Source organism: Aulostomus chinensis, chromosome 10, assembly GCF_037954235.1.
Source record: "Aulostomus chinensis isolate RoL2024-O1b breed Wild chromosome 10, RoL_Achi_v1.0, whole genome shotgun sequence".
In the NCBI taxonomy this organism is placed as follows: domain Eukaryota; kingdom Metazoa; phylum Chordata; class Actinopteri; order Syngnathiformes; family Aulostomidae; genus Aulostomus; species Aulostomus chinensis.
The window spans coordinates 12,636,944-12,649,304 of NC_141329.1; the positions used below are offsets into that span (position 1 = coordinate 12,636,944).

The window sequence follows — 12,361 nt, forward strand, 5'->3', positions numbered from 1 at the left end:
AAAGTGTTGAAGCAACGATAAATCCAGACAGAGCTGCTGCTAATCATTTATGATTTGCACCAATGTTATGAAGGACCAAAGTAAGGAAACAAAGAATACCAAGCAATCTTTGTAAAACCTAAAATTAATGACAGAGTGAAAAACAAATGGCAGCATGGTGGTGCAGTGGTCAGCACTGTGGCCTCACAGCAAGAAGGTTCCGGGTTTGAGTCCCAGCTCGGACATGGGATCTTTCTGTGTGGAGTCTCCATGTTCTCCCTGTTCCTGTGTGGGTTCTCTCTGGTACTCCAGCTTCCTCCCACAGTCCAAAGACATCAAGAGGGGACGAGGCTGATTGATACTCTAAATTGACCGTAGGTGTGACTGTGAGTGTGAATGTGAATGGTTGTCTGTCTCTGTGTGTTGGTCCTGTGATGGACTGGTGACCTGTCCAGGGTGAACCCTGCCTCTCGCCCAAAAGTTGATGGGATAGGCTCCAGCCCCCCCATGACCCTGTATGGGATAAGCGGAAGAAAATCGACCTGTCCAGGGTGAACCCGCCTCTCGCCCGAAAGCCGCAGGGATAGGTTCCAGCCCCCCTGCGACTCTTAATAAGATGAGCGGAACAAAATGAATGGATGGATGGATTCAGAATATGATGTAAAACATCACTGTAAGTATCTCCTAAATAAAAATAAAAAAAAAAAAAATTGGGCAGCATACCTCACTGATTAAGCCTTTGTAGGGGATTCACCTGTCTACCTGGATGGTATCAGCCGGCATCTACCAATGGATGTCCATCCATCAGGGATGTTAAGATTCACAGATGTAATGATACGCCCCAGTTTTAATGTGTTAGATATGTCTGCATTTTTGGCTACAACCATATAAGTAAAAAGCTGGGTGTAACTCAAACATCAAGTTAGCAGTAGAACTGTTATAGAGGCAGAAGGTGTGGCCAGCACAGGTAAATGGAGCCCACCTCTGGGCATAGGCATTATAGCAAACATGGAGACAACCAAGCACTCAAGTGTGGAACAGTGCTACAGATGTTTATACATCCTTCCACTTCATTGTTAACCCCATACTGGTGGTCACTAACAAAATTTGGACAATGGATGAATGAATGTTTCCATCTGTTGGCAAGAACTGTCTTGTTTTTTCTGTGAATATCTTAGTATAGTGCAGTTATTTGTATTGAAAACTATCCTGCATACCAATATCTGTATGATGTTCAAAATAGTACACAAAGCACTGCCCCCCCCCCAAAAAAAACCCCCAGCAGGACTACAGGGTTGACCACAAGGGGGGAGGGTGGAGGTCTTCAAGGAAAATCTGCCTTTAGTCAGTGTTTCTCATGAAAGAGCAACAGAGAAATGGAACAAACTTCTCAATGAACTGAGCTTCATTTGTTCTTGTGGCAGACTAAGAAGTGGACTGTAAATAAATAAAAGAGAATGTGTGTAAACAATGCGTTGTGATCTGATATGTAACTATATGATGTGTGATTTGTGTGTCATTGTACTGTATAAATTGTACTCCGAGTCAATCCGCCCAGGGACAGCAGTCAGAAATTAGCAAACTTCTGTAATCTGGTATAAAACATCTTTTCTCTGTGAGAATGATTTTTCCTTTTGTACATGGTCCCTGACAAATGAACATGATAAACAACTTCAACACAACATGTTAATGCGAATTCTTAATTTGGAGAGTTTAAATCATAGCATGGTTTCCGTAGCTAATGCGGCCCCCCTCAGTAACTCACTTTCAACTTAACTCCACTCACTTATTCAAAAGAACCATCCAAGCTCTAATTATGTGAAAAAGATTTACTTTCAAAAATTCTGGGTGAGAAGCAAACATTTAATCTAGCAGCAAATGACCTGATTTAAAAAACTATCACACAGAAAGTAAAGCAAAATATTTGCTCCAGCCGTGAGTCATGCTCATGTGCGGAGAGTCAACGTGGACTGTGCCCTGCAGAAATATAGCATGAGGAAGGTCAGTTGAATACCAGACAAAATGGAGAAAAGCTCATTACAATCCCATAGAAGGCCTTTCATTACCTTGAACTGGAGTCTCAGATAAGGAAGCAGGGGAGAGGAGCTCCATTCAGTTACAAAGGATGAACAAGCCAAGAGGCAGCCGACCCCTTTCTCAAGGCGAAATGCCGACCCTCACCTCACAGTTAACAACCAAATGGCAAACAGAGGTCAGGATGAATATGGAACCGTGTGTCTTTTTCTATCCCGTTCCACTTTGACTGCCTTTCCTCAAACTGTCTTTTAGCCTCAATGTGCTGGTGTTGTTAAAAGGCTCTTCAAGAGCAGTAATGTGACTGGGATCAGTGTCTGCACGTTAGAGCATCAACCAGCCACACACACGCACACGACGTAAGAAGTGGCTGACCTTGGATTAGAGACCAAAAAAGATATTCAAATTGCTGGTATGAGGGATCTTGGCTGAGTGAGAGCAAGCTGTTGTGATTTGGCTTGAGGGATCCTGTAGGGTACAAAGCAGGCATGAGGGTTTCACGAGGATGCTTTGGGTTCCTCTTTAAAGACAGTTTTACGCTATTTGACATGACAATCTGTCATTTGACATAATTTTTCACGCATTTTCACTTTGTTGAAGAGGCACTTTTTCTCCCAGGCCTTGGCCTGTTAAATTTGTTGTCTTGTTTTCTGTGTTATTGTTAAGCGTCCTTGGGTGTCGTGAAAGGCGGCATATAAATCGAAATTATTATTATTATTTACTGAGGGCATGAAGTAATTCTTCAGACTCTCGTGATTATTCATGTGATGATGATGATGATGATGATAACAGTCAGAAAATAAACTTGGTTACTGAAAGGCTTGTAGTGAAGGGATTTTAAATGCTGATCCATCGCCTCTCAGGGTGAAGCGACTATCCTGTCAGTGTATGCATCATTCATGTGGGTGTGATCTTTATCCCATAAGTGCTGTTCTTTATCAACAGTTTTTAATGTTAAAAAAAAGATTTCCAAAAAGGATCAGAATTGAAAAATATTTTCAGTAAGACTAAATATAGTTTTGTAAGCTGAATCAGCAACATTCCAAAGCTTAATATCTCCTTGGAAACAAATCTTAAATGTCAGTGAAATCAATAATATCCCTGACATTAAAATCTTAAGAGGTGAGAGAATGAAGTAGGTAGACATCAGTCTACCGTCATCTGTCCTCCCCCTTCCTCAATTTACTTTAAGTTTTGCCTGCAGGTACTGAGACAGGAGGAGCTGCTTTCTAAGGCAGTTTGAAGTTTACAAGAACTTTACAAGCACATTTTTTTGTTTTTGCAAACACTTATGCAACAGTAGAAGGCATCCATTCATCATTCATTCATTCATGCATTTACTGTCTCCACAGCTCTGTGCACACTTTTTGTGTGTGTGTGCAGAAAAGAGAATACAGGAGGTCAACAACACTGCACACAAACAAATTCTTGCTGAGCTGCATCTGAAGTGCTTTATCAACTGTGTGTGTGTGTGTGTGTGTGTGTGTGTGTGTGTGTGTGTGTGTGTGTGTGTGGTGTATGCCTGTGTGTGTGTCCTGCATAAATGAAACCAAAACTAGAACGGTCTCCCAGCATGGAGGTCTTTTGTTGTTGTTTGTTTTTCATTTTTGCAAAAAACAAACACAGGCACTAATAGCCCCCCCCCCCAAAAAAATTAATCCTCTAATGATGTGCACTGTGTCAGTGCACTACATAAATAAAGTTCATTTAACCCCACATCCAAATGATTAACTAATTTTTAGATCCATATCTAATTCTTCTCATTTGCAACATTAATATCCTGATTATTAGTGAGTGGGTCACAGCTATGAAATAAAACATCACCGAGGGGGAAATATTAACCAAGTTCTCCTAAATGGGAACATCGCCAAGCCGAGCTTCACTCAGCTGAAAGTCTGCTCTTTTTGTGATATTTAGGGCTGTATACAAATATTCTTATTTCAAATTTGCTTTTAAATAAAAAAAAAAAACAATTTTATAAACAATGAATTAAAATGGGGAAACTTAAGATTTGACTTGGAATTTTTCTTTTTTCAATTCAGCACCACTGCAGAAGTTGCAGACAGCAATGCAAGATGGCATTCGCGGCTTGCGATAAACCTGAAAGCAAACTATGCAAGCATTGACGGTGTTTGATATTTATTTTGTACTGTGAGCAATGCAGGTCATATATTTAAGTTAATATATCTTTAGAAGACACCATTTCTCTAGGTCCACTTCCAGACTGTTTATCAGGTTTACTGATATCGCATGCAAAACTGGAAAAGTGAATAAGTCTGAACCTGTGTATTTTATCAGAAAGAATATTCAAATGTAATTGTCAGAAATTTTAAAAGCCCTTTCATAAATGAGTGAAACCTGGGTCACATTCCCTCCCTGTATGAACTGCTCGCGCACTTTTGGTGTCCATAGAAAGAGACTCCGCTGCTCACTATCGACAGCCCTTCTATGTTGTTTGCTTCTGAAAACAACCACCAAAAACAGAATGTTTCTGTTCATTTTACTATAAATTGCTGTATGAAAAGCTGTAACCAGAGAACGGTCACATTGGTTTTATCTACAGCCACTCAGAGAGAAGAGGAGCAGATCACTACAATTCTTTAAATGTTGAATTTCTTTTCTTATCCGAGTGACATATAAACATCAAAACTGTCATGAAATATGTTAGTGGTTTGATGTGAATGACAACATAGATCATTGTCAATTCATGTGTCTCTCACCAACTAGATGATACATGGCATATCTAAAAGGGCAATAGAAATTTGGAGAGAGTTATAATGCGACGAAATAATTCCTCTGGGTGGGAGGTAGGTGGATGACTTAAGTGCGCATGCCATTGTAACTGACACATGGATACAAACATTGGTTACTGACTGACAGAAACCTTAATGATTGACATTGATTGACCATGCCCACCCCCAAGTATAGCATAAAGATGAGGAAGAGAGGGAATGTTTGTCCCTTCCCTTGTGCAATGATGGCCAGTGATAAACACCTCTGTGTGTTTTGGGTTCTTCTGTGAGAATTCCATGCAGTCCAGACTGAACACACATTCATTTGTATTGAGCACAGCAACAATGGATTCAGTAGCTTAAGGTAGCCTGTGAGACTACAATTTAAATCAAACAATAAACATTCAAAAGCGAAGTTTTAAATAACTGTCATCATGTAACTCATCAATAATCTTTACAACCATCAAATCTATGAAGTGTTGAAATGATTTACTGAAGTGGTTCACTGCTGTCAGAGATAACGGTGAAGAGTCACTTGACTAGCCAGAGGTAAAATATTCCACTGGTACCTGACATCTACCAAGTCCACTCAAATAGGTTCATTGCACGGTTTAAGCAAGTGACTGTCTAACTTTGAGAGATGGTGCTCATCCTCATTTACTGTATGTTATCAAGTGAATCATGGCAGCACAATGTTGCATGAATTAACATTTTACCTGTGAGCAGTGCCGGAAATAAGTGAGGGCCACAGGCCAATTGGCCCCCAATTTCACAACAAATGCTCCAATTGCCAATTGCCCCAAAGTCTTTGCTAACAACACATTATTCTGTGGTCTTTATTCACAAGGTTGCACTGATTACGTGAACGCAAGGGTGCGCCCCCCCCCCCCCACACACACACACATATACACACACACACACTCACACACAGTCAATGTCCTCACTACATCCAGTATCCTACCTGAAGCTGTGTGCTGTGGTAGACCATGGACTTCTACTTGGTTAAGCCAGTAAACCACACACCCACCAAAGTGAACCAGTTACAGTTCCTCCACCAGATCCTCCCAAAACTCCCGCAAACATGTCAACGAAGAGACGTACCCTGCCAGCAACGATTTTGAACTGGAAACTGGACTGCCCCGTGGCGACAAAGCATCATCCTAATTTGCTCCAGTCGTATCTAGTCTGGTAGCATGCAGCTGCCTGAGTGAGCGGAATATTACTCTGAAGTACTGTAACTTAACTGTTACATTATTCATGGTGGTTAAATAGTTTAGCAAGGTAGCTAATATTTAAGCAAGGTTATCCTTCAGTGAAGCGTGACAGACACAATGAGCCACGTCATGGGAAATGCGAAACTTATTAAGTTATTTTCTTATTTCACAAACATGTTATTATAAACTTACCATTGAAGTAAACTGCTCTATTTTAGTAAGCATATGCTGTTGGCTTTTCAGTACCGTACACTACTTCACTCTCAGATTTATACAGAACTTAAAGCACAAATCCGCCATGGCAACACTTCATTTGGAACACAAAGCCCAATCCAGTTGAAATCCAACTCCATTGCAGAGGAGTGAAATCAATCTTTAAAAAAAAACAAAAAAACAACAATCAAAATATATATTACACTACATTAACAACTGAGCTTAGTGATTCCTGGCCACTATAGATTTCTGCACGTCCCCTGTCCTAATGTACATGTAGAGAGTTTGTTGTTAATAGAAACTACAAGACACCTAAATGTCAGTGGACGACTTGACCCAAGCAAAGACATACTGAAAATGTCAAACAAGTCCAAAAGAGAGTCAACAATCTCGGGATAAAAACTTCTACTGGAAACTTCAGACAGCTGGGCGCATCAAAGCTTACTGCCATAACAACAAGAGGATCTGACACCGCCAACTTTCCATGTCACAAAGGATCCACTTTTAAAGACTGACCTCGTAAATGTAGGGTTTGAGGACACATCTTTCAATTGTGAGACTCACCCACATAATCCTAGGTGACATCAAAACAGGCATTAGCATTAAATTCAACACAACATCAATCACTTACATCAGCTAAAGTTCAGCTAATATCAGCCAACAGACAAAGAGAGAAACAGCAAAATAATAGAGCAACACATTAACAACAACGACCATATTGGATGAATGACAAATTTCAATCTTGAGTTGATAACACCTATTGGTGTTGTGTTGCTGGTTTACGGTTTAGAAAGACTTCTATCAAAATAAAAATAAAAGTAATTAACTACACAATGGACTGAATGTAGAGTTGTTTTTATTCCTTCACTAATATAGGAAATGCTACCAATTCCAACAAAAATTCTTGTATCAGTATCAGTGACTGCTTGAGTTTATGCTAATTTGATACCACATTTATAACAAATAAAGAACATGTACATATTTTATTTGCAACGCGATCCCTCTAAATCTTCTACCTCTGCTAGCTCTGCTTTGCATTGAAAACTGGGGATGGATCCTCTTCACTGCCTTAAAACAAAAACAGGATGTTGCCTTTGCAACTGTTTTGGAGCAACAAAGAAGAAGCAGTTAGTATTAGCACTAATGCTAGCAGAGATCATTGCTTCCTCTTTGCCGGTGTAAAATCAATAGTTGCCAGTGACAACACAGCGCTCTTTAAAAGCAACCAAGTCAGCTATATGGCAATGTTTTTGATGAGAAAGTCCTACCTGTAAAATGACAAAATGTGCATGGTTTTAGTTTTGAGGAGTGGCGCCGACCTGCGGGGGTTAAACATAGGCAATCATATCAAGTGTTTGAAGACATATCACGCTGATGAACACGGCAAGTTCAATGAGGCAAATGAACTACAGCAGCAAACACTGGAAACCACTTTGCACACGTTGCACTACAGTAGGAAAATCTTTGATTTGTCTAAACTGTGGCTGCAGTAACAGTTTACTAAAGGCAATGTCATTTATTCCAAGATTTGTGTTCTTTTTGAGGTATCACTGCCTGTTAAACTAGAGCATAAAAAAGCTCAATCGCATTAATTTTCAGTATGTGTCTATTTTACCAATGGATGGTGCTATTTCATAATCAATACAGGGTTAGTAGTATATAGCTCTTTAAGATTCTATTAAAATATTGAAATAATTTCAATGCATTGGAATCAAATCAGCCCTGCGACAGACTGGCAACCCATCCAGGGTCCATGGATAAGCAGTATAGAAAATGGATGGATGTCACAGTTGTAATTTTGTCTGACGAATGATGAATGTTGAAGTCATTTGTACTATAAAACCTGGCAGAATATTTAGCAATCTCAATTAATATTACACAGCATTGAGTCCAGAAGGAGGAGATGATGAGCATGATCTCCATCATTCACACATTTAACCTGACTAAAAGCAAATAGAACTACGAAGAGTGATAATATTGGATGAAGGCATATGTTCTATTGCTGGAATACACATACACATGCACGCACACACGCACACGTATACACACACTCACACACACACACACACACACACACACACACAAAGTCTCAGAAGGAGCAGTCTGAAAGGAGACACACTGTATGCCCTCAGTGCCCCAGGCCACCTGCTCCTCTCACCAAGGAGCCACAGACACACACATGCACAAAGCTCAGACTCGCCTCTGATCAGTCATATTCAAAAACACACATGCGTAGAAAACAAACTCTTGCATATTAAAATCCTTCAACAGTGGGTGGCTTAAAAACATACATAAATCATTGCACACACTGTCTGTAGCAGTTCTCAATGAACAAGTTAACTGGTGACAGACTAAGGAGTCACCATGTGGAATATCATAGTTTGGAGATGAGGGAAAAACAGAACATAAGTGTGATCACATTGGTGTTGACCTGTGCTGCTGGAGTCTTCACAGAAGAGGAGCAGCTAACCTCATTAGCAGCAGAGCTTCCAGCATCCTCTCCACTGTCATCACATTGTGCTTGGCATTTATTTCATGCCGATTTTCACACATTTGGGGTCAACTTCTGTCTGTGAATTTCTTGCACTTAGAGTCATATGTCAACTTAATTATCTTTGTGCTGTGTGTTCACTGTTGGACTAACATCTCTACACAAACACACAGACACACAAAAACATGCGCACGCGCACACAGACACACAGACACACACATCACATTAGAAATGGTTGACCTTGGATTAGAGACAAACTCTTGTCCTGTAAATAACAGCAAAATACAGTGGAGACTCACACTGGTATAACATGGTTAATAACTTGCTCCCTGTATTTTCTAAGAGCTTGGAAAAATTTAAAATATTTTTTAATTAATTATAATAACAACTAGTTGAATACTGGATTTTGAGGCTTGAGTAGGGCTGGGCGACATCACGATATATATCGTCTGGACGATAGAAAACGTCTATTGTTTAATGTTAAACTCTATAGTTTATATCGCGGTATCGCAAAACAGGCTTTACGGCAGTATTTTATGTCACCGACGCACCTTACGGCAAGCCCAGGCACACAGCTCAAACATTCACAGCCATGGAGGAAGACATGGCCACCACACAGAAGAACATGTTACCAATTCTCAATCTAAACAACAACAAAATGATGAACAAGCAGCAAACCGAGGAGCTTGTACCTAAAAGAGGGGGAACTTCTGTCATATGGCGGTGGTTTGGATATAAAAAGACCGACAAGGATCAGACTACTGCACTTTGTAAAGTTTGCCGCTGCCCGATCCAACAACAGACTCCAACACGAGTAACTTTTTATCACCTGAAAAAAGAATCATGAAAAAGAATACAGAGAGTCAACGAGAAAAAGCAGCAAAAGCTGGGCCGAGTGACGTTGAGAAGAAACTCCAGACGCAGACGTTGCAACAGGCTTTTACCTGCGGCTCACCATATAGCCATACCTCCCACGGATGGAAGGAAATAACCATGGCCGTTAGGGTTAGCACATCTGTAAAGATATGATTCCAATCTACACGGTCGAGAAACGGGGGTTTCTTGAGTTGGTGCAAACACTCGACCCCAGATATGAAATGCCCAGCCGAAGACACATCGGTAGCATTGTGTTACCTGCTTTATATGATGAGTGCCGGGCAAAAGTGGAGGAAGAAATAAAAAATAAAATAAACTGTTCATTCATTGAATTTACCAAAAATGTGCTATATTGTGATGTATATCGTATCAGGATATAAACTTTTGGTCATATCGCCCAGCCCTAGGCTTCAGACACCCATTTTTCACAAAATGCTTCTGGTGCCAGTTACTTAACTATATTGTAAGTACAGATTTATCCTGTCCAGGGAGTTGAATAGAAATATTTCATTTGAACTGATTTTCAGTATGGTCTCAAAATAGGAGGGTTTTTAATCATCTCAATAAACTATTGTTATAAAGCAAAGTGGTGTTAAACATTGTTATTTAGCACCACAAAAACAGTGGTATTTCCAATTCTGAATATCATATAAAACTTGCAGTTCCACAGACAATCTTAACACTGAATATTGTACATCCCTGAAAGTAATATATCCTCTGATGTGCAACATTTTACATTATTTTTCTTGTATGAGTTCAGATTTTTTCCATTCAAAACACACACACACACACACACACACACACACACACAGTTATGTTGGAGGATTTGAAGAGTCCCTATGGGTATTCTGTAGTCTGAGAGAGAGCTCGCCCGTACATAACCTCTTGACTCTCACACAGACCCCCATGCATGGACAACCCCAGACACCAGGTTTACTGGCACCCCTCTCAATAGACACACATTCTTGAAACTGATATGCTTCATGTGATCTGACTCTGGACATCTGTCTCCACAGACAGGTTACACCATGTCACCAGCTCCTCTTGGCTGAGTTTACAGTGTTGCCATAACGTCACCAGGGAAACATCCAACTCACAGGAGAATCCGTAGCCATCTGCCACCAAACTCACACAACAGCACTCATCAGCCTGCTTTGAGACTTCAAGAGACACAGCTGACAAGAACTCAAACACACACAACAAATCCAGGAAACACTCAGATTGGTCTTACCTTGCCAAACTGTTCAAAATAATGCTTCACATCTTCAATAATTGTGTTGGCTGATAATCCTCCTACGAATATTTTCTTTGTTCTCGTGACCATCTGGAGGCAGAAAGGAGAATGCAGGAGGTCAACAACATTTCACACAAACAAATACCTGCTGAGCTACAGCTGAGGTGCTTCATCAAGTGTGTGTGTGTGTGTGTGTGTGTGTGTGCGTGCGTGCGTGCATGCATGTGCGTGTGTTTGCCCTGTTGGATTACTTTAGTCACATTCATAGCTTCAGCTTTGGTTCAATTGCATCAAACCTTTAGGGCAATGTACATTTCCAGTGCATCATCATGATCGCCAGTCTAATACCTGTGTTTTCATTACAAGACAGAATACTGTAGATATCCTAATATGCAAGCGTGGGTTAACATACGCTGATGCAGCAGGATACACATCAAGGAGTTAGCCTGGATCCTGACCTCCCATCCCTCTTAAAGCAGTACGGGGTTTAACTGATACAGTACAGGCCGCATTACTAACAGAGGAGCGCTGTTGAATGTGCACTATCCCATGTGTGGGAAGAATTAATCAAACTGGCTGCTATGTTTTCATTTTACAGGATACAAGCAAGGTACTTTCCAATAAAATTCTCTCTCAAATTTGTATGTCACTCACCCAAAACTAAATTTAGTCAGTTATTGACAAGGGCACAGGAATAAAGTGTCAATAAAGTGTCACACTGCTCACAAACCATCAAGGCACAGAAGTGATATTGAAGATTTTATAACAATCAATAATACAATGTGGCTGCCACAGAAAGCTGGCAACAGCAACCAAAAACGACAAAGATCCAGCTGAGACCAGCTTCAGAGTTTTGAACTCATTTGAATCTGCTACACTGTTATATCATTATGTTTGTTTTCACCAAAATCATCATGAATTCAGCTGAATGACAACAGCTGCTCTGCATATTTAGCATGGGTCACAGAGAAAGCTCCATGAGAAGCTTAAAAATGTTGATAAGACCAGTGTGTCCACGAGTGCTCTGAAATGTGTCTCAGGTTTCATAGCTTTTGACTGATAACACCCCATACATACTGTAACTAACAGAGAGGTAGCAATGTAACAATGTGTCCCCAGTTGAACCCCATGGTCTCATACATGTATAAGAACTCGGGACAGAACAGACAAGGCAACAACCTTCAGCTCATCTGTTGGCTAATACCAGCACAGGAGCAGACACTATAAATCTTCAAGGTGAGTAAATACTGAAAACTGCCACCACCATTATTATAACTGCACCCGCAATAAAAAGCCAGGTGGAGAGTTTGCAGTCTGTAAGTGAGGTGAAAAGATGAATTAAGATCCTTGTATTGCAGCCAGCTGACCGGTGCTTCACAGTCACCATGGGGCAAATACACCAAAAGCTTGATGTAATCACCAGCGCAAGGAATGTTGCTGTGCAGGGTTTATTGAGGAGCAGGAGGGAAGTGAGCAGGTATAAGAGTAATAGTGTCATATCTGTTGCAGCAGCAATAGATGCAGCATCCCGTTCTCAATATCTTCCAACAACAACAACAATATTACAGGCAATCAATCAAACTGCATC

At 40.5% G+C, this 12,361-nt stretch overlaps 1 protein-coding gene across 4 annotated transcripts in view; it reads right to left on the reverse strand.

Annotated features, from left to right (window-relative positions):
* LOC147254444 (RNA-binding protein Musashi homolog 2-like) overlaps positions 1–12,361 on the reverse strand; it is a 208,296-nt gene that overhangs the window by 129,647 nt on the left and 66,288 nt on the right. For all 4 annotated transcript variants that reach the window (XM_086216101.1, XM_086216099.1, XM_086216098.1 and 1 more), the window contains exon 6: positions 10,771–10,863. In XM_086216101.1, coding sequence (XP_086072227.1) covers positions 10,771–10,863 — 93 coding nt within the window. The remainder of the gene's footprint in view (positions 1–10,770; positions 10,864–12,361) is intronic.